This window comes from Hydra vulgaris, chromosome 04, assembly GCF_038396675.1.
Source record: "Hydra vulgaris chromosome 04, alternate assembly HydraT2T_AEP".
NCBI lineage: Eukaryota > Metazoa > Cnidaria > Hydrozoa > Anthoathecata > Hydridae > Hydra > Hydra vulgaris.
The window spans coordinates 35,286,650-35,313,138 of NC_088923.1; the positions used below are offsets into that span (position 1 = coordinate 35,286,650).

The 26,489-nt window shown below is 25.9% G+C and overlaps 1 protein-coding gene across 1 annotated transcript; it reads left to right on the top strand.

The window, feature by feature from the left end:
- The first annotated feature begins 659 nt into the window (after window positions 1–659).
- On the top strand, window positions 660–26,321 carry LOC100215367 (myotubularin-related protein 9). The gene is made up of 12 exons (XM_065796183.1): window positions 660–846; window positions 6,432–6,591; window positions 7,930–8,084; window positions 8,844–8,969; window positions 9,217–9,376; window positions 9,468–9,692; window positions 11,147–11,249; window positions 11,361–11,499; window positions 21,393–21,477; window positions 22,046–22,215; window positions 22,676–22,794; window positions 25,987–26,321. Exons 1-12 carry the CDS (start codon window positions 706–708, stop codon window positions 26,024–26,026), a joined length of 1,623 nt encoding a protein of 540 aa, XP_065652255.1. The 5' UTR covers window positions 660–705; the 3' UTR covers window positions 26,027–26,321.
- Window positions 26,322–26,489: the final 168 nt, after the last annotated feature.

The following is a 26,489-nucleotide window of genomic DNA, read 5'->3' on the forward strand; positions in this document are numbered from 1 at the left end:
GATGTGTATATAAAATTAAATTAAATTTTTAAACAGGAGTTTAAAAGTATATAAAAACTAATCTAAACTTTTTTTTAATTATTTTAAAACAAAACAAAAAAACTCTAATGACTTATTAATAATAATAAAAAAGATATTAAATATATCTTTTTTATTATTATTTTTATCAATTAATTAAATTTCTAATTTAAAACATTTATATTTTTAAATAATTCCTTAAACTTTTCCCCTAAACAAAAATCAATATTATTGTTTCATACAATGGGCAAATAGCTTTAGCATAATTTTTTATTGGTTGATTTTCAAATTACAGCGCAAATTTTTCGGACCTTTAGTAATAATTATAACATAACTTTTTTTCTTATAACTTTTTTTTTTATAACTTTTTTTTTTATTTATAATCCTAAAATTACCTGGTGTTTAAAAAAACAATAAAAATATGTACGTTTTGACTGTTATTATTTTTGCTGTAGTAAATTTATTGTTTTGTTTCTTTATTAATTTTTGCAATATAATAAATTGACCATTTCATTAAAACAATGTTCACAGTTTTTGATAAACTAAGAATTTAATAACCAGAAATATGTCCGTATATTGCAATTTGCAATCACTTAGTTTGAGCGTTGTAATACTACTTTTTTTTTTATTATACAGAGTTTTTAACTTCCCAAAGTTCTATATTTAGTTATAACAAAACACATTTAAATGGAATTTACTGAATTAATTAAGACATCAAAGGTGGATAATGTTGTTTTATTGAGACAGGGTTTACAACAAATTACTGGCACATTATGTTTGACAAGCCACCACATTATTTTTGGTGATCGTTTTTCTGAGGAAATTATGGTAAGTCACGGTAAGTTTCATTTCAATATTTTTTTACAATATTTTACAGATTTTTTTTGGCTTGGATATTCTATTTCGAGCATTAGACCTCCATAAAATTTGAGACTAGCTTTAATTAGCCATAATTAATTAGTAAGTTTGATAAAATGATTATATAAATTATAATAAAATAATTATATAAATATGAATAAAATATTTATATTAATATTATACAAATTATATAAAATAAAATTGTTATATAAATATAATATAAATTATGGTAAAATAATTATATAAATAATAAAATAAATAAATTAGTATTTGGAATTAAATTAATACTCTATCTTTCCTCTATCAAGTGGTATATAAATTGTCTGATTATTTTTTTGTTTAAATAACAATTTAAAACGCTAACTCAACAAACCCAAAAAAGTGGTGTGTACAACTTTTATCAAAAAAAGCATGAGGATGGAAAGCATGTTGTTTCGAACCATTTCAATATGGAAGCTACAATTTATAGATATATGAACAATTACATTCAAAATAAACCATAGAGTCAAAAACCGTCGAAGAGATGTGTCAAAAGATGTGCAGTAAAATCACTATCAAACAAATCAATAAAATGCTTTAAAAAGCCTATTCTTTGTTATAAAAGAAAAAAAAGACCAGGCGGAACTCCTAAATAGAGGCTTTGGGGTGGCTGTCAACTTTATTCAAAATATTGTGACCAATTTATTATTAACAAAGAATTTTATTTATTTTTGTCAAATAGCACACTGACTGATGATAATATATACTATTTAAATTATCAAAATTTGACACCAGACATTGTTAAGTATTATGACATCGCAAAATTTGAAAATAGGCAATGCTTTAGCGTGATGTGTACAAGATGGATAGTTTACAAATGATATATTGTGCCTTGAGCATCGGGTTTGTTATTGTGCCAGTAGACTTGAACTAAATGCTGCACAAAAGCTGGTATAAGGAATCAATACCAGCTTTGTGTTATAACTTTATAACATTGCTTACTGGGTTGTAACTGTCTGCATAAGTTTAATAATAGTAATAGTAGTCTAGTAATATAGATACTGTAGCGAGTTGAATCGCAAAGCACAAATATGATGATATATGCATTTTAACATCATATACTATATTTTATTTATAATAATTTACAATTTAGTTAACAATCCAAAATATCAACAAAAAAAAAAGTAAAGTTAGATAAATTTTACAATGTTTATAATAAAAATCTATTGAGTCTTGGTTTAAAAGAGTTCAAAGAGACATTCACTATGTGGATTGATAATGCATACCATTCATTTGCAATACAATTACTGAAGAAGGTTTGTTAAGATAAAGAATGTTTGACATTTTCTTTTTTGATTCTTAGATTATTTCTTATTGCTGATGCTGGTCTGTTTGCTTGTAGTAACGGTGCAAACTGTTGTGGTTTGAGCCATGTAATGTGCTTTATATTTTTCAATAATATTTATTTTTGCATGAGATTGCCACATATATGTATAGTCTTCAATATAGTCTAGAGTGAAAAATAAAGAATCGAAGGCGAGTGGTCAATTCCACCGGCCCACTCAAGGAAATAACGGTCAATTGTTTTTTTTTTTAGCAGACAGTAGTAGCTAATCAGAAAACTTATATGTAAAGACTTGTGGATGAATAGAATAATGCTACAGTTAGTTTCATTTTGGCATATTTTAGCAATTTTAGGATTTTTTCCAAAATTGAGGCAGTCATAATTTTTTTCTAATTTAACACAAGTTAATAAAAACCCTTTTTTTAAAAAAGAGAACTACCCAGAAAATAGTTCTAGAAAAAATGAGACACTTGTTGAAAGTGAGAAAGAAGTTATACAGTTCTGAAGTCTATTTTGACCATTTATAAATTGAGGGGGGCCACTGTGTCATGTTTCTTAGGCTATAATTTTTGAACCATTGTACTTGGAAGTCTGAAATTTCAAATTTAACCTATCTACATAATGCACATAACAATATGTAAAAATCAAAAAAATCAGAGATGGTGACCTACAAAGTTTTTTTCAAATTGGTTGAAATATAAGGATTTTACCCAATAGTTTTTCTTGACTAAACTTTACAAATAAAAATTAAGTTAATGCTTGAAGTGTAATGAATTCGTATCATTAAATAATAACAATTTAAGAAAAAATCAATGCTTTTTTTTTTAAGTGCTAACAGTTAATTGATAATTTTTAATTTATTTAAAAATAATTCATTTCATTGCAATGACTTTGCAAATGGTGGGAAAAGCTACGAGAAAAATAATAGATGTTTGAATGAAAAAAAAAGTACAGTTGAGTTTATGTTCTGACAATAATTTGAGTTTATGTTCTGACAAAATTATTGTATTACATACAGTAATTTTGAATAATAATGAAACAAGGACTTCTCTGAAGTTAAAGAAGAAAAAAATGTGCGCAATTAATAATTTTTGATTAATCTATAAATCATTCATTTATTTATTTGCAATTTTTGGCTTAAAACTTACGAGAGAATAAGTAAGAAGATTTAGTGAAAAATAAAACAAATTAACCAAGTGCAGATGAAAGAAAAAATGTTTATATTAAAAACATAAACTTATTATATATTACTATATTGTCATTAAAATAATATATAAATTTTTGTTTATTAAAATAGTAATAAAATAAGAACTTCAATCATTTAAGATAAAAGGATTTTTATCATCGGTAAAATGAAATTAGTTTGAATAAGTGAAGCAAAAAAATTGATAAATATAGTTTTGATGAATACATTCATCAACAAAGCGCATTAATGAGTTCATGATTGTTAAAGCTGAAAATTTACTAGTTTCTATTAATATTCAATAATTATTTGATAAAAGTTTTAACAACATTAAATTTAATTATACTCAAATATATTTTAAGTAGTAGAATTGTTAATATAAAATTATAAATAAATTAATAATTTTTAATTATTGGATTATATTGATAAAAAATAAATTTAATGGAACTTTTTTAAAACAAAGATAAAAACCAGACAGTATTGAAAAATAAAAGGGTTAAAGGGATACCAATGTGCCAAGACAAGTTATGCTCATTTTAGAGATAATGACAAAAATTCGGCAGAATTTTTTTAAATAAAACAAAATAATAATTGTATACCAACAAAAACAAACTTTGTTGTTTCACTTGAAGATCGCCATCTCCACAGTAGCATTTCTCTCGGAGTCTTTAAAATATATGCCGCAATCTACAGACTTTATAATTTATTCAAGCACGTTTAATTCCAAAGAGTTTTAGTAAATGACGTCATTGTAGAATTTTTTTTTTCGAATCAATTTTATTTGTTAATGTTTTATTATTTTTTTAAATAGTGTTTATTATCAATTGTATGACTTTCCTATAAATTTTATAGTAAGCTAAACATAAGAATATTTTTTTATAGAGCGCGAGAACCAAATAAAATTAAGATTTTTATATTACACTCTTAAATTTATAAGTCGTTGATCACTTTATTATATATTCTGAATCTTTTTCTTTTTATGTAAATAATGGGAACTTTTTTTTAGTTTATCTAAGTCGTTTATTGCTATGACGCTTTTGTTCTCCTATCGAAATGACATTTTAAAAATTTTTAAATTTTTAATTAATAAATAATTTTGGTAAATGACATCATTTATTAGAGATAATAGCCGAATTTTTTAATTTATAGTTAGAAAATATTATTAAGTATGTCAATTTAGTGGAAATGGATAAGTTTTGATGATTTGCATATAAATATTAAGGTAATTTTGTATTTTGCATTTAGATTTTGATAACTAAACGATTAAAATGTCGTAAAAAAAAAAAAAAAACCTGTTTGAATAAAAGAAATGAAATAGTTGAATATCGTATCAGCTAGGAAAATTTGAATTTTGATATTACTAAAATGTTTAACGCTAAAGTCGTTTAAGTGTTGGCGCTGAACAATGGTGTAAATGTGGATATTGTAAAACTATGCCACTTGAAAAAGAATGTCTTTATTGCGTTGAAATAAAGGAAATAAATATCGCCTTGGGTATTACAAATTAAGTAACATTCTTTAAAATATAAACTGATGTGCGCCGTATTCATAATAGTAATAATAACAAACATTGACTTTTTTGTACATAATGGCTATTTTAAGATTATCAATGCATAACAGAGCATAAAACAGACAGCTTTTTATTAATTAAAGCAATAAATAATGTTTTATGGCAGTAATTTAAGACACATGGTGAATAAAATTGTTATTGTGTTGAAGCGCACATTAAAAAACATTATATTTAATATTTCCTTTATTAATTAATTATGACTAATTTATGTCGTATTTGACAAGTATTTTACATTTCTCTTATCAAAAAACTAGCAAAATTGACAATGAAAGGTTTTTTGTTAAATGATTTCGATTTCAAAATTGACTCGATAATACTACACTTTTTTTGCAATCTTTAACAGTAATTATTAAACTTTAAAAATAAAATAAAACGAGCAATACTTATTTTATAGAATAAATTTTATTAGATATATATGTACTTGATTAAATAAGTATTTCAAGAATATATGTAACCCGATGAAAAGTTTAGCAAATAAGCGGTCGTCCATAATGTACATACACCTCCCCCCATTCCACATTTTGCTATAGTTTTTTTGAGTACCCTCCATCTCCCTAAAACTATCTATGCTCATAACCTACATACCTAACATTTTATGAAATTTTTTTTACATTAGTGTCTCCATACTTTTATAATTGACCCCCTGCTCTCCATCTCATATACGCTCTTTATAGACCCCCTCTTCCCCACCCAAGTGTACATACTTTATGAACAATTCCTAAATGCTGTTAATTAAACTTTTATAAGGTTAAAAAATACAAAATAATTTTTTTAACTGAACCTTTATACGGATAATAATAATTTAATAACAAATATAACACAAAATTTACAGCAATAAACAAGCTTAAAATGTCTGAAATATTTTATTATTATTTTTATGCGAACTTCGTAAAAATAACAAAAAAGTAATAATTTAAATTTGATTTAAAATTCTATAGTAATTTATGATTAAAAAAACAAATTTTTATATAATGATAAGTAACTAAACAAGTTCTTTAATAATCTATAATAGAAAAAAAAAATCTATAATTTGCTAACAAAAAAAATTTTTAAGATTTTTTATCGAAGTTCTACAATGACGTCATTTACTAAAACTCTTTGGAATTAAATGCCCTTAAATAAATTATAAAGTCTGTAGATTGTGGCGTATATTTTAAAGACTCAGAAAGAATTGCTACTGTGGAGACAGCAAGCTTTAAGTAAAATAACAAATCATTCTCTTTAAAATAAACACAACTTGTCTTGGCACTTTGGGGGGTGGATCCTAATAAGCTTAAGGAGGGGGGGGGGAGGGAGGCAGGAGGTTTAGAAAAAATTGAAAAATTAATAAACTTGCCCCTTCAACGCACTACCCATCTGTTTCTCCTTGCTAGGTGAGAGTACGTATATATGTATGTATATATATATATATATATATATATATATATATATATATATATATATATGTATGTATGTATAAAATATTGTCCATTTTGCAGATTCTCTACTTATTCATTGAACATCTCGAAAAGATTATTACACCAAGTAATTCTTTGTTAACAATTATTTGCAAAGATCTTACATCATTTAAACTGAGGATACCTAAAGAAGAAGATGCTGTAAATGTTGTTTTGTCAATTGAAGCCTTAAGTGCTCTTGGTATTATTTTTTAAATTTAAATTCTATGTATAATTTAAATAAATTTTTTTGTTTGTTTAATAAAAAATTGAGCCTTAAACTTCATTTGTTTAAACATTGTTAAAAGTTGCACACTAAACCTGGAATAAGCTTGCTGTTCAATAAAAAAAAAGCTTTTTGTTACATTTTACAGTTTTGTTAAGTTTTATTGTCTGCTCTAATTAAAGCAACTTTCACTTAATGTGATACTAGTTGTTGTAAAAAAAGATCTTTAATAATTGAAACACCATTTCATTTTATAAGGTGTGAGACCAATTTTTTATACATTAGTAACAGATTGTCATCATATAAATATAAATGATGGTGTGTTTTTTATTTGTGTTCCTTAGATTTTTCTTATATAAAGAACACATAAAGAGTGATTTTTATTAAAATTTTTAAGGCCAACACACAAAACTTTGAGCAGGTATTCATGTGCATTTTTTTTGAAGTATGTTGAAATGTGTTAATTTTTACCATTACCAAATACAAATTATTTAAATAACTGTATACCATTATTTATTTCAAAACTATACTTTTAAAAAAGCCATTAATTAGTTAACAAACTTATTTATAAATATGCTTATGCACATTTGTGCATTATGTACATTTATAAATGTATTTATAATTTAAAATAATATGTATAATACATTTGTTAGGTATTTTTTAGTTTAGTTTTTTTAACAAATTATGTCAAATTATGCAAAACATTGAAAATTATTGATAATTTTCAATATTGAATATTTAATCAACATTATAACTCTTGTTTATTTGTTATTATAAAAAATTATATAGTTAATTATATTCTAAAATTCTAAAAAATCATGCAAGTAGTAAACAACAGGGGTTGATATTTGACCGGGGCTGGGTTTGCATCATCATCATCATCAGCAGCAGGCTTTAGTCTTCCTCTTTTATGCTGTTTCTCTAATCATGGTCAATGCTTAAAAGAGCTATCATCTCTATTACAATAAACCAAAACTCAATCTTGCTTGGCTTCTTATTCAACAAGTTGCATCCTTTTACTGTATCTGTCCCAGATTTGCAAGAAGTCTCATTTTTAGCCGAGGCGGGGGCCAGGGCTCCGGTCGATTACTACATGCAATTTGAGATAATAAGCAAACTGCAAGTTGAAATAATAAGCAAATGAAACTGAAAAGATATTTAATTTTAAAATAAGTGTTATAATATTTTTAAAAGTACAATAATTTCAAAATATAATTTCTTATTTGGCAATGTGTTTTATTATTTTCTACAAAAAATAACAGCTTGTTTTAAATTGTCTTTAATTAAACTTGGGGGGGAAATATTTCAATTTAGAGAGTGCTGCTTCTTACTATCCATACTATGTCAATAGAATAAATTTCAACATTGAATCAGATGGATGGGCATTATTTGATATGAAGACTGAGTACTCGAACATTATTGGCGAATTTAAAACATGGAAAATAAGTAATATAAATGCAAAGCATGAGGTACTAATTATGTAATTATGTAACATTTTATTAACTTGTTTCCTATAGATTTTTTACATCTTACTGAAATATTTCAGTGAAATATTTCAGTAAGATTTTAAAACAGATTTTAAAAAAAAGATTATAAAAGATTAAAAGATTATGCTATAAAAAAAACAAAAAACAGAACAATCAAATTAAATTAGGAAATAAAAAATAAAACTATATTAATCAAAATATTAAATGGTATCAGTGTAAAAATTAAAAATGTAAAATTTGATTTTATCAAACATACTTACTAAATTGATACGTAAAAGGCACAAAGTTTAATTGCATCAAGTTGTGTCACAAGTGACAACTTGACCAACCCTCCAGAACTTTTTAACAGCTCAACATGATCATAAGAATAAAATATTTCTTTTTTTTATATTTGTTGTTTTTATAATTGTTATCATTGGTTACTTTTTATTTAGCTAAGTATTGTTTTAGTTAACCATTGACTTATATATTTCATTATCCTCAAGTGCAGAATGTAGAACTATCTAATTTTTTCCAAAAGTAGAATGGAAACAGTTTTATTTCAATTAAATAAATTTTCCTAAAAAATTCGTATATATTTAAATACAACTCAAAATTCTCTACAGCTTTATTTAAAAAAAAAAGTCCTGTAAAAAATATTTAAAATTTTTTTATTTGATCTCATTTTACTATACTTCTTATATACTTTAAAATTTATTTTCTAATTAATTTATATTTAGATTAATGTTTTCTTTCCTATAGATATGTTTATCTTATCCTACCCTAGTAATTGTGCCTTCAAATGCAACCAATGAGATGATTAAAAAGTCAGCAAAGTTTCGTCAAGGCGGTCGTTTTCCAGTCCTTTGTTATTTGCATTCAAACGGAGTAAGTATTAAAATTATAAATATTTTGCTTTAGATATTTATTTATAAAAAAATATGTTTTATTTTATTTAAAACTTTGACATAGTTCTATTAAGATTGTTCTATCATTACTATTTACTGTTAACTATTTTAAAATGAATTAACATAAATTATCATAAAAAATGCCAAAAATAAAAAAAAATTAAATTTTAAAAACCATTTATAGTTAAGACCATTTATATTTTTTTTCTAAAAAAAACCTCTTTCAGGTTCCATTAATGCGTTCTTCACAACCTTTGAATGGTCCAAGTAATAAGAGATGTAAAGAGGATGAAAAACTTCTTTCATTTCCGATTTCAGCACATATCAAGAAAGGCCACATCATCGATACCAGGTCTCAACAGGCAGCCTCTAGTCATCGAAGTAAAGGTTGGTTTAAAATAATTACATTTAAATGTTTTTTATGATTTAAAAAAAAGTTTGAGAGTTTTTATTTAATAAAATCTCAAATAAATTGTAGGAGGCGGTTTTGAAGAAAGTGACCATTATTCACAATGGAAACAAACTTACCACAACATAGAACCATATACTTATTTGAGTGAAAGCTTATCAAAGCTTTATGATGCATGCACAGATAATAAAAATAGTGCATGGCTCAGTAAGTTGGAAGCAAGTGGTTGGTTAAGTTATGTACAGTCAGTTTTGATAGCTGCCTTGAATACAGCAAGACACTTACATTATGAAGGTATTCTAGTGAATGTACATTTATTTTAAAGTTTTAAATAGCTTTTTTTTTTTTTTTTTCTTTTCTTCATATTCTTAAGAAGCAATAGCGTTCTAATGTTTATGGCACAATTTTAATGCTTTTATGGCGCAACGTAAAGGTATTCCATAAAAATTAATGTTAAAATTAGATTTAGTACTTTTATTTGTTTATATATTTGTTTGTTAACCATTTGTCCAATAAAAAATAAGTAATTTAACTATTTTGTGAAAATAATACTATAGCAAAAAAACACAATTTTTTGCATCTCCAGTCATGACAAAAAATACATAAAAATGCTTGAAAAACTTAAAATAAAAACTATGAAACTCGGCATATAATATATGAGCTAAATACACACATCAAAAGATTTTTTTTTTAACCATGCTGTTCGCTGTGTTAAGTGCATTTGTTCAGAACATGTTTAGAATATGTTTATAATACCTCTTGCACATTTGTATTAAAGTTGAACTATTTTGTGGAAAGATTTTTTTGTACCTTTGTGTTGCAAAGTTCAAGTAAATATGATTGATTAAAATAAAATTAATAAAAGAAAATTTGAAAAAAAATAATAATGAAATAAAGTAACTATTAATGTTAAAGTAAAGTAAATGAAATGCAAATATCTTTTATTTTGAAAGAATGATAATTGCATTTAGACATCCATTCAGTGCCTAATTTTTTGAATGTACTAAAGTGGATGAATCACTTTCATCAAACCATATTTCAAATGCTTGTTGGCGTGCTGACTTTTTTCTTGTCAAAGTTTATCTTTTTTAAAGTGGGTATGGTTTTTTCTATTTCATAAAAACCTCTCTCAACATACCTGTAGCATACTAATATAAGTTTAGATAAGACAGAGGCATAGTGTTCAAAAGTACAGAAACTTGATTGCTCCTAAGATGGTTTTGGCAAAAAAAATTGTGCAATGGTCATGTTAAAAGCATGATTATTTTTCCTTTAGTGTAGACAAAATGATTTAAAACTATGTAAAAATTTCTCTCGTTTAAATAAAATTTTATGAAATTTTTATGAATATTTGAAACTGTTTTATGAAACTCTAAGCTGCAATAATTTTGAATAATTTTGGGCTTGGAATTGTGGCCTTAAACTTTTAGATTTCTTTCTAAATTAATTTGAAGTTATCTCTGAAACAAGAAAATCTAAAAACTGAAAAATTTTTTGCTTAAATAAAATTTAAAACAACTTTTCATGACTACTCGAAACTGCTGTTTTACGAAACTTTAATCTGTAACAATATTGGGCTTGGAATTATGACCTTAAACTTTCAAGTTTCTTTCTATATTACTTTGATAAAAAATATTTGATAAAGAGTATTTCTAAAAGTTTCAAAAAAATATAAGAACCCAAAAATTTTTTCCCTTACTTAAAAAAAAAAAAAGATCATAAATTTATTATTTCTGTTACTTTTTCAGCTTCTCCTACATTGGTTCATGGGGAAAAAGGAACAGATTGTACATTGTTAGTAACATCATTAGCACAAATATTACTTGATTATCGATGTCGAACTGTTATTGGGTGAGATATTATAAATGATTGTGATGTTTAAAGTCTTTTTTCTTTCTAAATATTTGTCTACATTTATTTAACTTTATCCTTTTTAAATTATACTTTTTTTTTACTTTATAGCCTTCAGTCTCTTATAACTCGAGAATGGATTTGGGCAGGCTATCCATTTACTGAGCGTCACTTAAAGATAGGTGTGTCCTCTTTCAAGAGAAAAGAACAAGCTCCTGTTTTTCTAATGTTTCTTGACTGTTTACATCAGGTAAGATTAAAAGTGTGCAGTTTTATTTTATTATTGTCTCTACAAAAACTTGTTTATTTGCAGATTTCATCATGGTTGTTTAATCATATTATGTTAGACAAAACATTAAACATATGATACACAGTGGACAGCTGAAAAAAAAGGAATAAATTATTTAATTTTTTTTTTTTAATTTTAGAATTTATTAGAATGTACCTAAATCTGAGACAAAAATAAACAAAAAAATTTTTTTTTTAAATGTCTGTAAATATTTTTTTCTTTAAATGTCTACAAATATTTTTGTTCTTTAAATGTCTATAAATATTTATTTTGGTAATTAAAATTATTAAAGTTATTTTTAAAACATCTAATAAAAAATATATTCTGATTCTTAAAACTCTAATTTATTTTTAAAGTTAAAATGTGCTATTTAAAAGTTAGTAAGTTTCCAATAATTAATCTAGTCTTAATAAGCCTTAAAAAGTATAATTAATAAATTGTATTACATATAGTATATAATATTATAGTATCAGAATGTTAGTTTAATGAAAGATTTTTGCTTTAAATTAATTTATTTCATTAAACTATTGTAAATACTGCTAACTTATACTGAAAACTTATTAGATTTGTTTTAAGATTTGAAAAGTCTTTTTGTTCCATCAAATCGATACTAATAGTATTGACATTAGTATATAAGCAATACCACACAATGCTAGACCCTCAGAATATCAACTTACACAACTCTAATTTACTAGTGCTTTGATTTTACATCAAATAATAATGTATTTTTCTTAGCTTATTGCATGTACCCTTATTTTGATAAACAGTCTGAAAAAAGTGTTGATAAGCAGTCTAAAAATTACAATACTTAGAATATGTACTCTAAAAACAGTTTTATAAATTATAAATTTTTTTAGTTCCTAATAAATTATAAATTATAAGTTTTTTTAGTTCGTAATAATCACATGCATACATGGTTTTTGTTCCACCATGTATGCATGTATGGTAAATTATTACAAACTGAAAAATTCTATAGCATATTTTGGTGGAAAAAAGACCATTTATGCATGTTTGGTAAAATATTACAAACTAAAAAACATATTTTCATAAATAAAAACTATTTTTATAATGCTTATTCTTAATTATTGTCATGTTATTATAACACTTTTTTCAGACTGTCAAAATTAGGGTACATATGAGCTTAAATATCATGCTTAAATTTTAATGTTAATATCATAAGTATCAATTTGATACCATGCAATACCAATTACAAAAAAATCAAATGGTATCAAATGGTTGCATAGCCTTGTTTCATATTAATTAAAAAATTTGTGAATTTTTATGTACAATATGGAAGTTTAGCTAATGTTTTTTTAACTAATAATTTTTGGAGGTTTAGCTAATGTTTTTTAACCTGATGTTTGTTGAATACAGAATGAATGATGATACCACAGTTTTTCAACTTGGCTCTTTGCATGTGTTGACAATTAGCATGACTTTTTTCAATTTAAATGACTTAACAGGCATTAGAAAAGATCACAATCTCAAAATTATTAATCCAAAAAAAAAGTTTCTATTAAAGCCGCACCTCAAACATTTTGCTACAGAGTCTAGATTAACATAATGATGATAGAAAAAATTAAAACTTTTTTTTTCATTCAAATAATATTTCAACTGTGGGTCTTGTTGAGTAGAATACTTTTAAATTAAAAAATTAATTTATGTATTTTTTTAACGTTTTATTTTTTCATTCATTATAAATTTTTCTGTTTACGTTTTTTTTCCCTTTTTTTTTTTGGTTTTTACAGTTCATGCATGATCAGTAGGGTGTTTCATATTTTATCAATTTTTGAAATCGAACTTGCGAATCGATTTATAAATTGACTATTTGTATAAAAATAAGTTTGAGCAAAAAAAAATTAAAAAAATTTAATTTTTAGGGTCCCCGCCAGTTCGATTTTGGGCCAAAATTGTCGGGTGTTTTAAACGCCTGGCGGGGACCTTAAAATTTATCTAAATTTATCTTTTTTTTTTTTAAATGTTATATGTTGGATTGAATGTTTATCACATAAAAGGAGCATGTCGAAAAAATAAAGAAGTTAGTCTACATAATATTTTGAAATTGGTGAAAAATCCAAATTTTCTTTCACAAAAGCCTATTTTATTACTCGGTGGCGTATAAAAAACTTTTTTTATACCCTAATAAACTGTTTCCAAACCCGGAAAAAACTATAATTTGAATAGTTTTTTTATTAGTGTTAAATGAAGTCTAAAAAAAATAATAATTGGATCCATGGAGTAACATGCCCCGGACACTAACCTTAATGGCCCCTACTTAATAAACATTAGAGAGCAATAAATTGAAAATCCGGAAATTTGATCGGAAAATATTTTTAGAAAATGTATATACCAAGGTACTTAAATAATAATTTAAAATTTAACAACTACTTTCCAATGCGAAGACAAAGTATTTAAACTAAATTTGCGTTACTAATAATAAGTGCTTTAATATTTTTTTAAATAATATTCAAAATGGCTAAAATTACGAGACTAAAAGCTAGAGCTTATTTATTTGAAGAAGAAAGCCTGATAGAAAACTTAACTCAGATAACTTTTGCAACAAATAAAGAATTAATTCTTAACTTTCAGTTTAAAAGATCTAGTAACAAGTTAACTCCATCCAAAAGGTTTATTGGTTGTACTGATGGGCCCGATAAATTCGCAAAGTGCTCCGGACTTGTCAATTGCCCTGACAACTGTATTCTTTTTGCAGTAAAAAAACCATGGTTAGACGGAGGTTATAAAGATGGATTATTAACGGATAAATCTATAAGGTAAGTTTTATAATTTCAATTTATAATAAAATAGTTATTATAAATTTGTATAATCATTCGAACTTAATAAGCTAGTAGATGATTAAGGTTTTTTTGTAGTACCACTGCAACTAATTTTTTTAGTTGTTATTATGTGTGGATTATAGCTTAATAATGCAAAATATAAGGTGCATCTTAAAGTTAATATTTCTATTTTATTTAATGTATTATCTTAATTTTTTCAGGAATAATATTACTTGTTTAATCGATAGTTGGGAGACATTAAAGAAAAGTAAGAATGAAGACTCTAAAGCAGCAGAGAAATCTAGGGAAGAATTCAAAAAGAAGGGGGAGCAGGTATTTTGGATTGGTAAAGATAATATTAAGGAAATCTTAAAAAAAACGAGCCTTGATAAACTTTCATACTATGTTGATATCCAATTTTTAAAAGACCAAAAGTCCAGTCGTCTAATGACTTTGGGGAGCAAAGACATGAGATATAAAACGGTAAATAAAGATAAGAAGCCTTTAAAAAGTTGTAATATTAAACAGTTACCCCAAATAGACGAATCAACTACAGATCTAGAGCTTCTCTCAGATATCAGTGACGTGAGTACAGAATTAGATATTTCTTTTGATTTATCGCAACCCGGCCCAAGTAACGCAAAACAAGAGTTAAGGAAAGGTTTTGTTAAAGATATTGCCATGACATCAGTCTCAAAAAATATTTCATCAAGAGATCTAGTGCATGTATGTACGGATTTAATCGTAAGTTCAGGCGGAAATGTGGCTGATTTTTCAGTGTCTCATTCAACTATTTGGCGAGCTCAAAAAAAATCTATTCGGGAAAATGCTGAACAATATAAGAAAAATGTAAAAATTGCTACCGCTAAAGCTACTTTTCCCATAATAGCACATTTTGATGGAAAAATTATCGAAGACATCACAGAAGGTATAAAATCAAAAAGAGATCGATTTGCGGTCTCGGTAAATATTGATGGTAAAATGAAGCTCCTTGGCATTCCAGCAATTGATCGTGGTACTGGACAAGCTCAATACGATGCTTTAGTTAAAATACTGGATGAGTATGGAATATGTGATGACGTGAAAGGTTTATGTTTTGATACAACAGCTACAAATACAGGAAGACTTTCTGGTACAAATGTCAGGTTTAGTCATAAACAAAACTCAATTCTACTAGAGCTGGCTTGCAGGAGGCATGTTTATGAGTTACATCTAAAACACTTCTGTGACAGTGCAGTGGAAAAACTAAATCTCCAGAAAACCTAATGTTTAAACGGTTCCAATTAAACTGGAATGACATTAAAAGTAGCATTGACTCTTCAAAGTTTGTAAAATATGACACTCAATCTATTGCTACCACTTTCTTAGAAATCCATAAACTCGATGCTGTAAAATATTGCGAGATTACTCTAAAAAAAAACACTTTTCCCAGAGGAGACTACAAGGAGTTATTGAAACTAACCCTAATGTACTTATGCCCTGAAAGAGGTTTTAAAATTCAAGCTCCAGGGTGCGTGTCTCATTCACGTTTTATGTCCAAAGCTATTTATTATCTCAAGATTCGGATATTGAGTTTGCAACTGTCTTATGAATTGACAGACGATCAAAAGAACGAAGTGCAGTCTACTGCTGAGTTTATCTCAATCTTTTATACCGTCTGGTTTTTAAAAACCTCTTTACCTTACGCTGCGCCTTACCAAGATATAAAAGCCTATTGGCAAATGACAAAATATAGAGGTTACGTAGAACAATATGTTCAGAATTCTGAAACAATTTTAAATGGAATTGATGTCACAATGGTTTCAATGGAATCACATTTATGGTACCTTGATTGACACATTTATGGAAACTTTAATTCCGCTGGCTCTTCTAGACCAAGGTATTTCTGTTGCAGAGAGAGAAGAAGTTGCAAAAATGGTCTTTTCGAAACCAGTTCCTGAATTTTTTCGGCATTCCGAAAAATTAAATTTGTTAAAAACTCTTAACTTTAACCTAGAAAAACCACCAAGTATTGCCCAACTAGTGGGAGAAAACTCTTGGTTCATATTTAGTTTGTTAAACCTTACTAAGCTAAATGATAAACTTTGGTTAAACCGCCCGGCACCACTATGGGAGTATACTGAACAGTTTAAGATTTTTTCCCAGTTTGTTTCCAACCTTGCAGTGGTTAACGACGTTTCTGAAAGATCTATTAAAGTTGTATCAGACTTTGTAAATAACGTTCACAATGAAGACGATCGTCAGGACTTACTGCTAGCTATTCACCAAAGGAGAGAAAACCTTAACAAGGCAAAGACTAAAGAAGATTTGCAATTAGCATATCAAGCAATTGCAAAATAGATAATATAGTTTTTAAATGATGACTTTTATTTAATGATGTAATATTGATTTGTAAATATGTATTTTTTATTTAATTATACTTAAACATATCATTCTTTTTTATTTTTTATTTTTTACAAAACCAAAAAAAACTTTGCAACAATACCAAGAAAATCATTTAAAGTTGAAAAGCTACCATATACTTTCTAATCTTGAGGCAATAAAACTAATAACAACAATACCACTTTTAACAATGTTGCAGTAAGTTCATTAAGTCTTTTTTATTATAAAAATAACTAAAATAAACAATTGTTATTAGGCTATTAAGGTTAGCGTAAGGGTTAAGTTACCTCGAAGGATAAAATAAATTTTTTTTAGACCTGTATATACCTCATTTGACACTATTATTAAAAAAATCTAGGTTATTGATTTTTCCGCGTCTGGAAACAGTTTATTAGAAAATCAAAAATGTTTTTTATACGCGATTGAGTGATAAAATAGATTTTTAAAATGGAAAATTTGGATTTTTCACCAATTTTAAAAGATTCTGTAGACTAATTTCTTAATTTTTTCAACATGCTCCATTTATGTGATTAATATTCAATCCAACATATAACATTTAAAAGAATAAAAAAAAAATTTCGATAAATTTTAAGGTCTTTAAAACACCCATCATTTTTGGCCCAAAATCGAACTGGTGGGGACCCTAAAAATTAAATTTTTTTTTTTTTTTTTGCTCAAACTTATTTTTATACAAATAGTCAATTTATAAATCGCGAGTTCGATTTTGAAAATTGATAAAATATGAAACACCCTAATGATCAGTTAAAATGTGCAACTGCACTCTTATCCTTTGAAAGCCTAATACTATATGTGAATTATGATACTAATAATTATGATATCGAATTATGTTGTGTAAGCAATTTCACTTAATAAATTAAATAAAATCACTGTGTCATATGAGAATTTAATTTACAGAAACAGTGCTGCATAAGTTAAAATTGCAATATGAAACATTAAATGATAAGCATGTCATACAATCACCATACAATTTACCACTACACCACTACCGCATTTAAAGAATAAGTTAATTATATAATTATCAGTTGTATAAGTTTACTATTAATTAAATATGTAATTAATTAACAAATCGCAAGTTACTAATAACAAGTAACTAAGTTACTAATCTTTCATGAAAATAAAATACAAATACTTGTGAAGTACTGAATTGCGATACCTAATGATATAAATTTGAAATTTTAGTAAAACTTGACAATATTTAGTGATGCAAATTTTAGAGTTAATAAAAAAATTTTTTGATCTAAAAACTTTTTAGATCAAAAGTTTTTTTTAGATAAAAACTTTTTAGATCAAAAGTTTTTTTTAGATAAAAACTTTTTAGGTCAAAAGTTTTTTTTAGATAAAATCTTTTTAGAGCAAAAGTTTTTTTTAGATAAAAACTTTTTAAATCAAAAGTTTTTAGATCTGCTTAACAAACAATACAAAAGTATTCAATACACAATGAAATCTGCCGACTTAACCAATACATTAAACTATCTTGATGTTTCAGTTACCAACAATAAAATGGTACATATAGTTTATTGATGTTTCTGTAGAAAACAGCTATGAGAGGAAAATTCTGGAAAAACTAATTAAGTCTTTGAAAGAAAGTGTTAACGACAAAAAAGATCTCACGAAAAATCAATATTTCCTAATGTCTTCAAAAAGATCTGTGTCTTTACCCTGGATCCCTGGAATCAGTCCTAAGTTAAGAAGAGTTTTTAAAAAAGCAGGATACGCACCAGTGTTTAAATCTCCATAAAGTATCCAAAGTCTACTAAGTTCCAAAAATAAACCTACACTACCAGTTAATTCCTATCCCGGTGTTTACAAAGTAGAGTGCTTCTGTGGCAAATGTTATGTTGGTGAAACTGGACTAAAGATATTGTCTCGGATATGCCAGCATTAAACAAGCTCACAACAAGATAAAGGGAAAAATTCAGCTGTAGCTTAACATTCCAAAATTTGTCAAGGAAATTTTTACTGGAATGGTGGTAATACCTTTAAAATAGAAACAAATAGTTTTATTAGGAAAGTTAAGGAAGTGTTGGAAATACAACACAACAACCTTTCGCGGCAATGGTCTTAATCGGGTTGATGGCAATTATGTGACAACATCATTTTGGAAACCCATGTTTAAATTCTTACGTCACAAAAAACTCTCTTAGAACATTTTTTCGTAAACCGAAACGGTTTTGTATAATATAGCAGTTTTATTTTTTTATAACGGTTTTTTATATACTTGATAATGAGGGTATCAATATTCCCTTGAAATATCATAAAAATAAATATATTTTTAACAAATAGAAATAATCCATAAAAAGAAGTTTTATTTAAATATATATATATATATATATATATATATATATATATATATATATATATATATATATATATATATATATATATATATATATATATCAGGAAGCCTGATGAGCCTGCTGTACACGCTACTGCTTCTATGTCTATTCAAGCCTGTTGATGTATGTACACTCCACAGTGTCTATTCCTATTTAAGTCAGTATACTCCACACAAAATATTTACATATATCGAATTGCTAAATTTACTCATATAAATTTACACTCTATATAATGCCAGTTTAAAAGAACTTCTTTGATTTTTTCTAATAAAGTAGATTTTACAAGATGTGAGCACTATTAGGTGAGTATTTATGTACATTGCTTTTAATTTGTTTTTACTTATCTTTCTGCTTTTACTTTTAAAAGTTATACTTTTGTTATGTCAAAAAAATTTTCTCTACGTTGTCATTCTTTTAACAATTAGTTAAAATATTGTCTTAAAATATGGTCATTGCTACTGAGAGAAATCAGCACTTCTTTTGATTTATATGATAAACCTCAAGTGATAACTATTCTCCTGCTTAAGTTGGGTTAGCTCAATTAGTTAATTAAATTCACAATTTAAAGAGCCTATAGAAAAAGGATTAGTGGTTCAAGCATTGGCTATTATGTTTGTAGTACCTAGGTACTATTGGAACTTGTCAAAATTAGCATAATAATATGCTCTACGATGTTTTCATAATAGTAAATTATGAATATAGAACTAGTTCTGTAATAAACTGTTTAAAAATACCTCAATACTTTGTTTTTAGTTTAAAAAAACAAAATAAATGTTCAACGTTTGCAGTTTAATGTAAAAGCTTAATAACAAAATAGTTTTTTGTCATTTTTTATACATTTATATACTTTATTACTTCATTGTGTGTATACCTTCATGTACCTGTATAAGTGTGGACTAGCATGAAGTGCTCTAAATGTATTAAAATTTTTTTTATAATAAATAAATATTAAAAAACATAATTATAGCAAATAAGATTGTATGCATTTACATTTTTCTGCAAATGTCCCAGCCTGTATTTTACCAATTCATAAAAGTTATTATGGTTACATCACACATACTTAGCTTTATTATATTAAAAGCTTTTCATCTAAATCTTTTTCTGATAAATCTTTAATTTTACTAGTTAAGTATTAGATGACTATTACTAGTTAAGTATTAGATAACAAGACACTGTAGCCCAGCGGTTAGATCAAAATTTTTATTGTTTTAAATTTGTTTTCCCAACTATAGATTTACAAGAAGATCTCAATGCAGAAAAATTTTGTTTTAATGCTTTTTTAAAACTTATATCTAAGTTACAGAAGATAAACGGATGCATTTTTTAAATCTATAATACTTTAAAAAATATTACTTTGTTCTTTTTCTATTTTTTTAAATTCAATTTTCTTTTTCTTTTTTTTCCTTCTACTTATTTGTACAGTTTGGGCATTTTTTTATAACTATATGCTGCCTGTATTATTATATAGAATATGTCAAAGAATATTTTAAATTAGTTCATAACTATTACCATTGGCTTTGAAGTACACAGTTATATCAATTACTGAAATTACTCTTTATAGCACGTGTTTTAATTAAAGTTTTTTAAATTAAGACTGCTTCATTGACGCATTTAAATATCAAAACGTCCCATTTCAACATCAAAACTACCACGGTCATGACAAAAAAGAAATCCCATTTTACTTTTTCCAGACAATGATTTTATAAAAAAAATTTGATGTAGATATTCATTTCAACTAAATGCTTTTGCTAAAAAAATTTAATTAAAAAAAAAGAAAATTTAGGTTGTATTAAAAAACTATATTTGTTATTATAGGTTGTGACGGTGAAAAATCTTTTTTTTATTTTTAATAACAAAACAACAACAAAAATTAGATAATTATAGTATGACTCATTAACAAACTTATTTAATATTTAATTTAATATTATTTACTAATATTTAGTCTAAGAATTAAAAACTAAAAAAAAAATGTCTTACACAACTCCGTGTTAAGAAATAGTTTTTTATATCATAAAATATTAAAAATTGCTACCAAGTTTTAAACATCTTTTAAACATGCATAAATATAATTAACAAAATAAAAATAATTTTTTTAGATGTAATAATGTGTCTGTTAGTTTAACTTTTAAAAATCCACTTCTAATATTCAGTTTTAATATTTTTGAAAAAATGTTGCTTGCGTTATTTTTGTTATGAGTTTTGTTCATATCTCTTTATAACAAATCAAAAAAGTTTTTGCATTCCAGATTGGAATACAACAAACAATTCATAGAAATATAAATTATAAGTTTTAACTGTATATAAACATCATTTATTGTAGTTAAAAAAATATTTTTAGATAATGAATCAGTATGCTTCATCATTTGAATATACTGAAGATATGCTGTTGTTACTTGCTGAACATGTGTATGCTTCTGAGTATGGTAAATTCATCCTACTCTGTATTATTATAAATAATCAATTTTTAATGATGCATACATTAATCAGAAACTTTTGACCTTTTTTCAATGCCTCTCTTGCTGAATGCATGTTGCCTCCCTAAATTTGCTAAATTTTTTAATGTCATTTTGAAGCAATTCTCGTAACCTATTTAGTAAAAAGTTCAATTTTCTCGATGTATTGATTAAAAACAATAAATGTTAAAATGGGAAAACAAATAGGAGAAGAAAAAGGAGACCTAACACATGAGAAGCTCTAAAACTTAGCCGACACCTTTTACTTTTACACCTACACTCAGCACTATTGTGTTTTAATAATATCGTGTTTTCACCTTACACCTTTACACCTTTTTATATACTTTCTACTAGCTATTATTAACTATGATAATTTCAAAATTATTGTTGTTGTTTTCACTATTATAATTATAATTGTTTTTTTTGTTTTTTTTTTGTTATTATTATTGTTATTATTGTTATTGGTATTGTTGTTGTTATATTTTATTTTTTCTTTGTTTATTTTTGTTCATTAATATTTTTTTTAAATTTTGTTCAGGTACTTTTTTGTTTAATAATCAACTGCAGAGGGAACAGTCTAAAGTAACAGAGCGCACAGTATCACTTTGGTCATATATGAATCGCCAAGAGATGAATGGGATTTTGTATAACCCTATATATGAAGAAAACAAAAGTATTTTATCCCCATCTGTTTCTCCGCAGAGCCTGGTAAGATTATTATAAGCTTCCATTAACATAGTTATACTAATAATTCAATGAAGGTTTATTGGTAAATTTTGTTGAAAACAAGAAGTACTGATTTTGATCATCACCATATCTCTAGTAATACAGAGCTCAACTCATTTCACTTCACAACAACCTTGCTTGTCAAGGTTTGTTGCTTTCAAACAGAGCTATAGGTTGTGGGGGTTGTAACAACAGTTTAAAAAAAAACCTTTGGTGTAGGTTGCACCTCAGTCAAGGTTAGGTTTGCACTGCAGTGCAAACCTAACCTTGACTGAGGTGGCTCCTTTAACTTATGGAGCTTTTTACCTCTAAATAAGAGAAAATCTTGTTTTATGTTGATGTTTATTTATTTTATCTTAATTACATTATTATTGTTATTATTATTAAAATTAATGTTTAATATGTTATTTTTTGATTAATGTTTAATATGCTTTTTGTTTAGTGGGTGTGGGAAAAGATGTTTAGAAAGACTTCTTATGAATGTAAATCCATAAAAGAAGCATTATTTAGTGTTAAAAAAGACAACAGTTTGCTTAAAAAAAGTGCAAAGCAGCTTCAATTGTATGATTAATTTGCATTTCTTTTTTATCATTTTATAAGCATATATATATATATATATATATATATATATATATATATATATATATATATATATATATATATATATATATATATTTATATATATATATATATATATATATATATATATATATATATATATGTATACAGTAGTGGCCAAAAAATTAAGGCACATCATAAAAAATAACTCAAATTTTGCAGTGTAAATTTTTTATTGAATAACCACAATAGAAAATGTAAAATAAATGAAAAAAAAAATATATTAAAATTATCAAAAATTGTTAATATTCAATAAAATAATAGTTATAGCACCAAATTATAGCAAAAGTACAGTTTAAATGACTTAAATATATATAGTTCAATACTTTGCCGGATGTCCCTTACCAAGCACGGCTTGTATTCTTCTTGGCATACTATGTACTAATGTTTTACAAAATTCTCAAGTGATTTCATTAGTCCACACTTCTTTAAGAACTTTTTGAAGATGTTCTTCAGATTTTGGCTGATGTACTGCAACTTTCTGCTTTGTTATATTCCAGCAGTTTTTGATAACATTAGGATCGGGTGAACTTAAGGGCCAATTAGATAATAATTCAATTTTATTATCAGTAAACCACTTCTTAACTGTTTTAGCTGTATGACAAGGTGCTGAGTCTTGCTGGAAAATGCTGGTTTTAGTAATTTCCATGCGCAGTTTCACTTTGTCTTTCAATACACTTAGAAACTTTTGTGCATTGACTTTTTCACCTTTTTTAAAGATGTGCAACCCGCATTGGCCTTGCGCTGTGATTGCTCCCCATACCATGACTGAAGGAGGATGTTTTACTGTTTTTATGATATACTTTGGATTCAGGCATTCTCCCACAGGTCTTCTAACATAATTATAGCCCGTGCTTCTAATTTGTTGAAACGTACTTTTGTCTGTAAACATTACGCGTTCCCACCATTCTGGTGTCTTGTCTTTTAAACTCAAAACTTTTAAACATGAGATGGAGTTAATAAAGGTTTTTAAGCTGGTCTTCTTGCAACTAGACCAAAGTCATAACACAACCTTCTCCTAATTGTTCTCGAACTAATAGTAAGTCCCCTTTCCATAGCAAGTTGTGATAACCTTGCAGATGTTGTTAAAAATATGACCAGCTTGGCCAATCATAAAATTGCAAATTGGAGTAGAGGTATTTTTGCTTTGACAGAGGTATTTTTTTCTTTTAAAAAAATGTTTTTTTATATCTTATACAAAACAGATATAAGCATAGTGTGATAAAAATCAGGTCAATTATATATTTACGATCTTTGTTATAGTCCTTAATAAAAAGGAACCAGCCACTTGTTTATACACTCTTTAAGGTATACTTCTTGGTTGATACTTATTTGACTTAGTCTAACCTTAATTTTCCTAAGGGTGGTTCAAAAAACGATATTTTTAAATAATATCTCCTGGTACCCTCTTAATGTGTTCTATATAATAAAATAACACTTGATTTAAAAAAAATTTTGAATAAAAAATATTTTTAGGGGTAACTACAGACCTTCAAACTTAAGGCAGGTTGCTGATATTATATAAAAAACAGTTTTCTGAAGTATTTCATTTTAGGTCTGAAGTTAAACTATTTAAAAGTTTTAAAAATAATCATCATTTAATAAAAAAATATAATTTTAATTTTTAATAATAGTTTTTAATAATAGTTTAAAATAAAAATTTTAATAATAGTTATTGTAAAATGACATTTTTTCATCAAAAAATGAAAAAAAGCATCTTTACAAGACTTTAAAATAAAATATATATTTTTTTTTAATTATGTTTTTTTAAAAATTTATTATTAATTTTGAAATTATATATTTTAAAATTAATATCACTTGGATTGGTTTCACTTCAACACGATATATTTTATACGGATAACATATACGAGTTTAAAAGTCTATTTTCTTGTGATTTATGTACTCAAAAATTATTTTTCATAAAGAAATAAATATTTTAATCACAAATAAAAAGGGTTTAACAAATTGATAATAAATTTTAATGTTCAAAAGTCACTACAATTATATTCAAGATCAATACTTATATATTTTTTTCTGCCATAGCCTTCAATCGTTCATTATGGTTTCAGTGGTAAATAATTCTTTCTATAAATACCTTACCTTCTATAAATACACCTTAACATTTTTTATAGATATTTTCTTCTTAAGGAGCGCCCAAAAATTTTCTATAAGGCTTAGGTCAAAAATGTTTCCTGACCAATCTAGTAATGCGACATTCTGTTCTGATAAATATTTGATTAATTTAAACTTATGTATGGTTTTACTTTGTTTCTGTTTCACTTAGACCAAACCATACAGCCAATTTTGGAAACAGTCTTTGTTCCAGGCCTTTTTAAATTGCAACTAGTTCATAATTCTCTCGACAATGTAGAGCCTTTCTATTGCTTTTCCACATTTCACTGACAAGATCATCAATAAGGTGGAATAATTACCAATTTGAATGATTCAGTCCGATAAGTACTTTTCCCGTATTTTTCTTTTTACGTATTTAACTTTCTTTGTTAAGACTCGGAAAGTACTCTCGTTACTAAAGCATTCCTGAATGTATTATACATGGATTGTTTAATAAATCTTTAAAGTTTGATATAAGAAAATGAAGATTTTTAAATTAATGTTATATCTAAGTTAATTTTATAGTGTGTGTGTGTGTGTGTGTGTGTGTGTGTGTGTGTGTGTGTGTGTGTGTGTGTGTGTGTGAGTGTGTGTAAAGAGAGAGAGAGACAGAGAGAGATTTAAATAATGCAACTAGCGCCGTCATGTTATCTACTTTTGTTGTTATTTTACTTTTTCCTTCTTTTTTTTTTAAGAAATGACAATATTTATTCATTTTACTTGCATTTTGTTTAAACTTTTGGTAAAAAGAACTTTCTAGTTATTTTTATTTTTTTATATTTATAATACCATAAGTTTACATTTGTTTATTTGCTAATTTAAATTAATATATAATAAAAAAAAACATGATCTGCGCAAACTCTGAGTTGGTATATATAATTTACTGTAAACCGATGTGTGTACTATTCTGTTTGCATAAAGGTTTCCAACAGGGACAGTTCGAATGCAAAAATAAAAAAAAACTAAGCTCTATACATGTTTGTATTTAACTTGTTAATTTTTAAAAAATTTTTTTACTTAAAGGGATTATGAACATCTTAGAGCGCAGTTCGCCACCGGATGATTATCTCCTATAGCCTGGATTTTTAGTGTTTTAGCTTCTTTTAAAATTAATGTTACTGTTTATTATTGGCTTCCATTTATTTCTTATTGAAATATAAATATATACATATGGTCTTTTTTTCTTTTCACAAATATTTATTTTAGATCTGGTCGCATTTTTCTAATGTTTAAATCTCTATGTTTTGTTTTTTTGCTAAAATTAAATGGAATTAGTTTTTATTATTTTGTAGTATTTTTATTATAAAAGCTTTTTGTATTTATATGTAAATAAATATAGATTAGATAATTCAGTTGGTTAACTTGTAGTTAAAGTTTGAAAAGCAAAAAAGTTTTTTATCCTGGAATAAGTATCTGCCCGTTTTGGAAAAAATTTTACATACAAAATTTTACAATTTTATGAATATATATCCACTAAAATCTTTTTTTTTATTAAGAAAATAAATTTTTTTAGTTTTCAAAATATA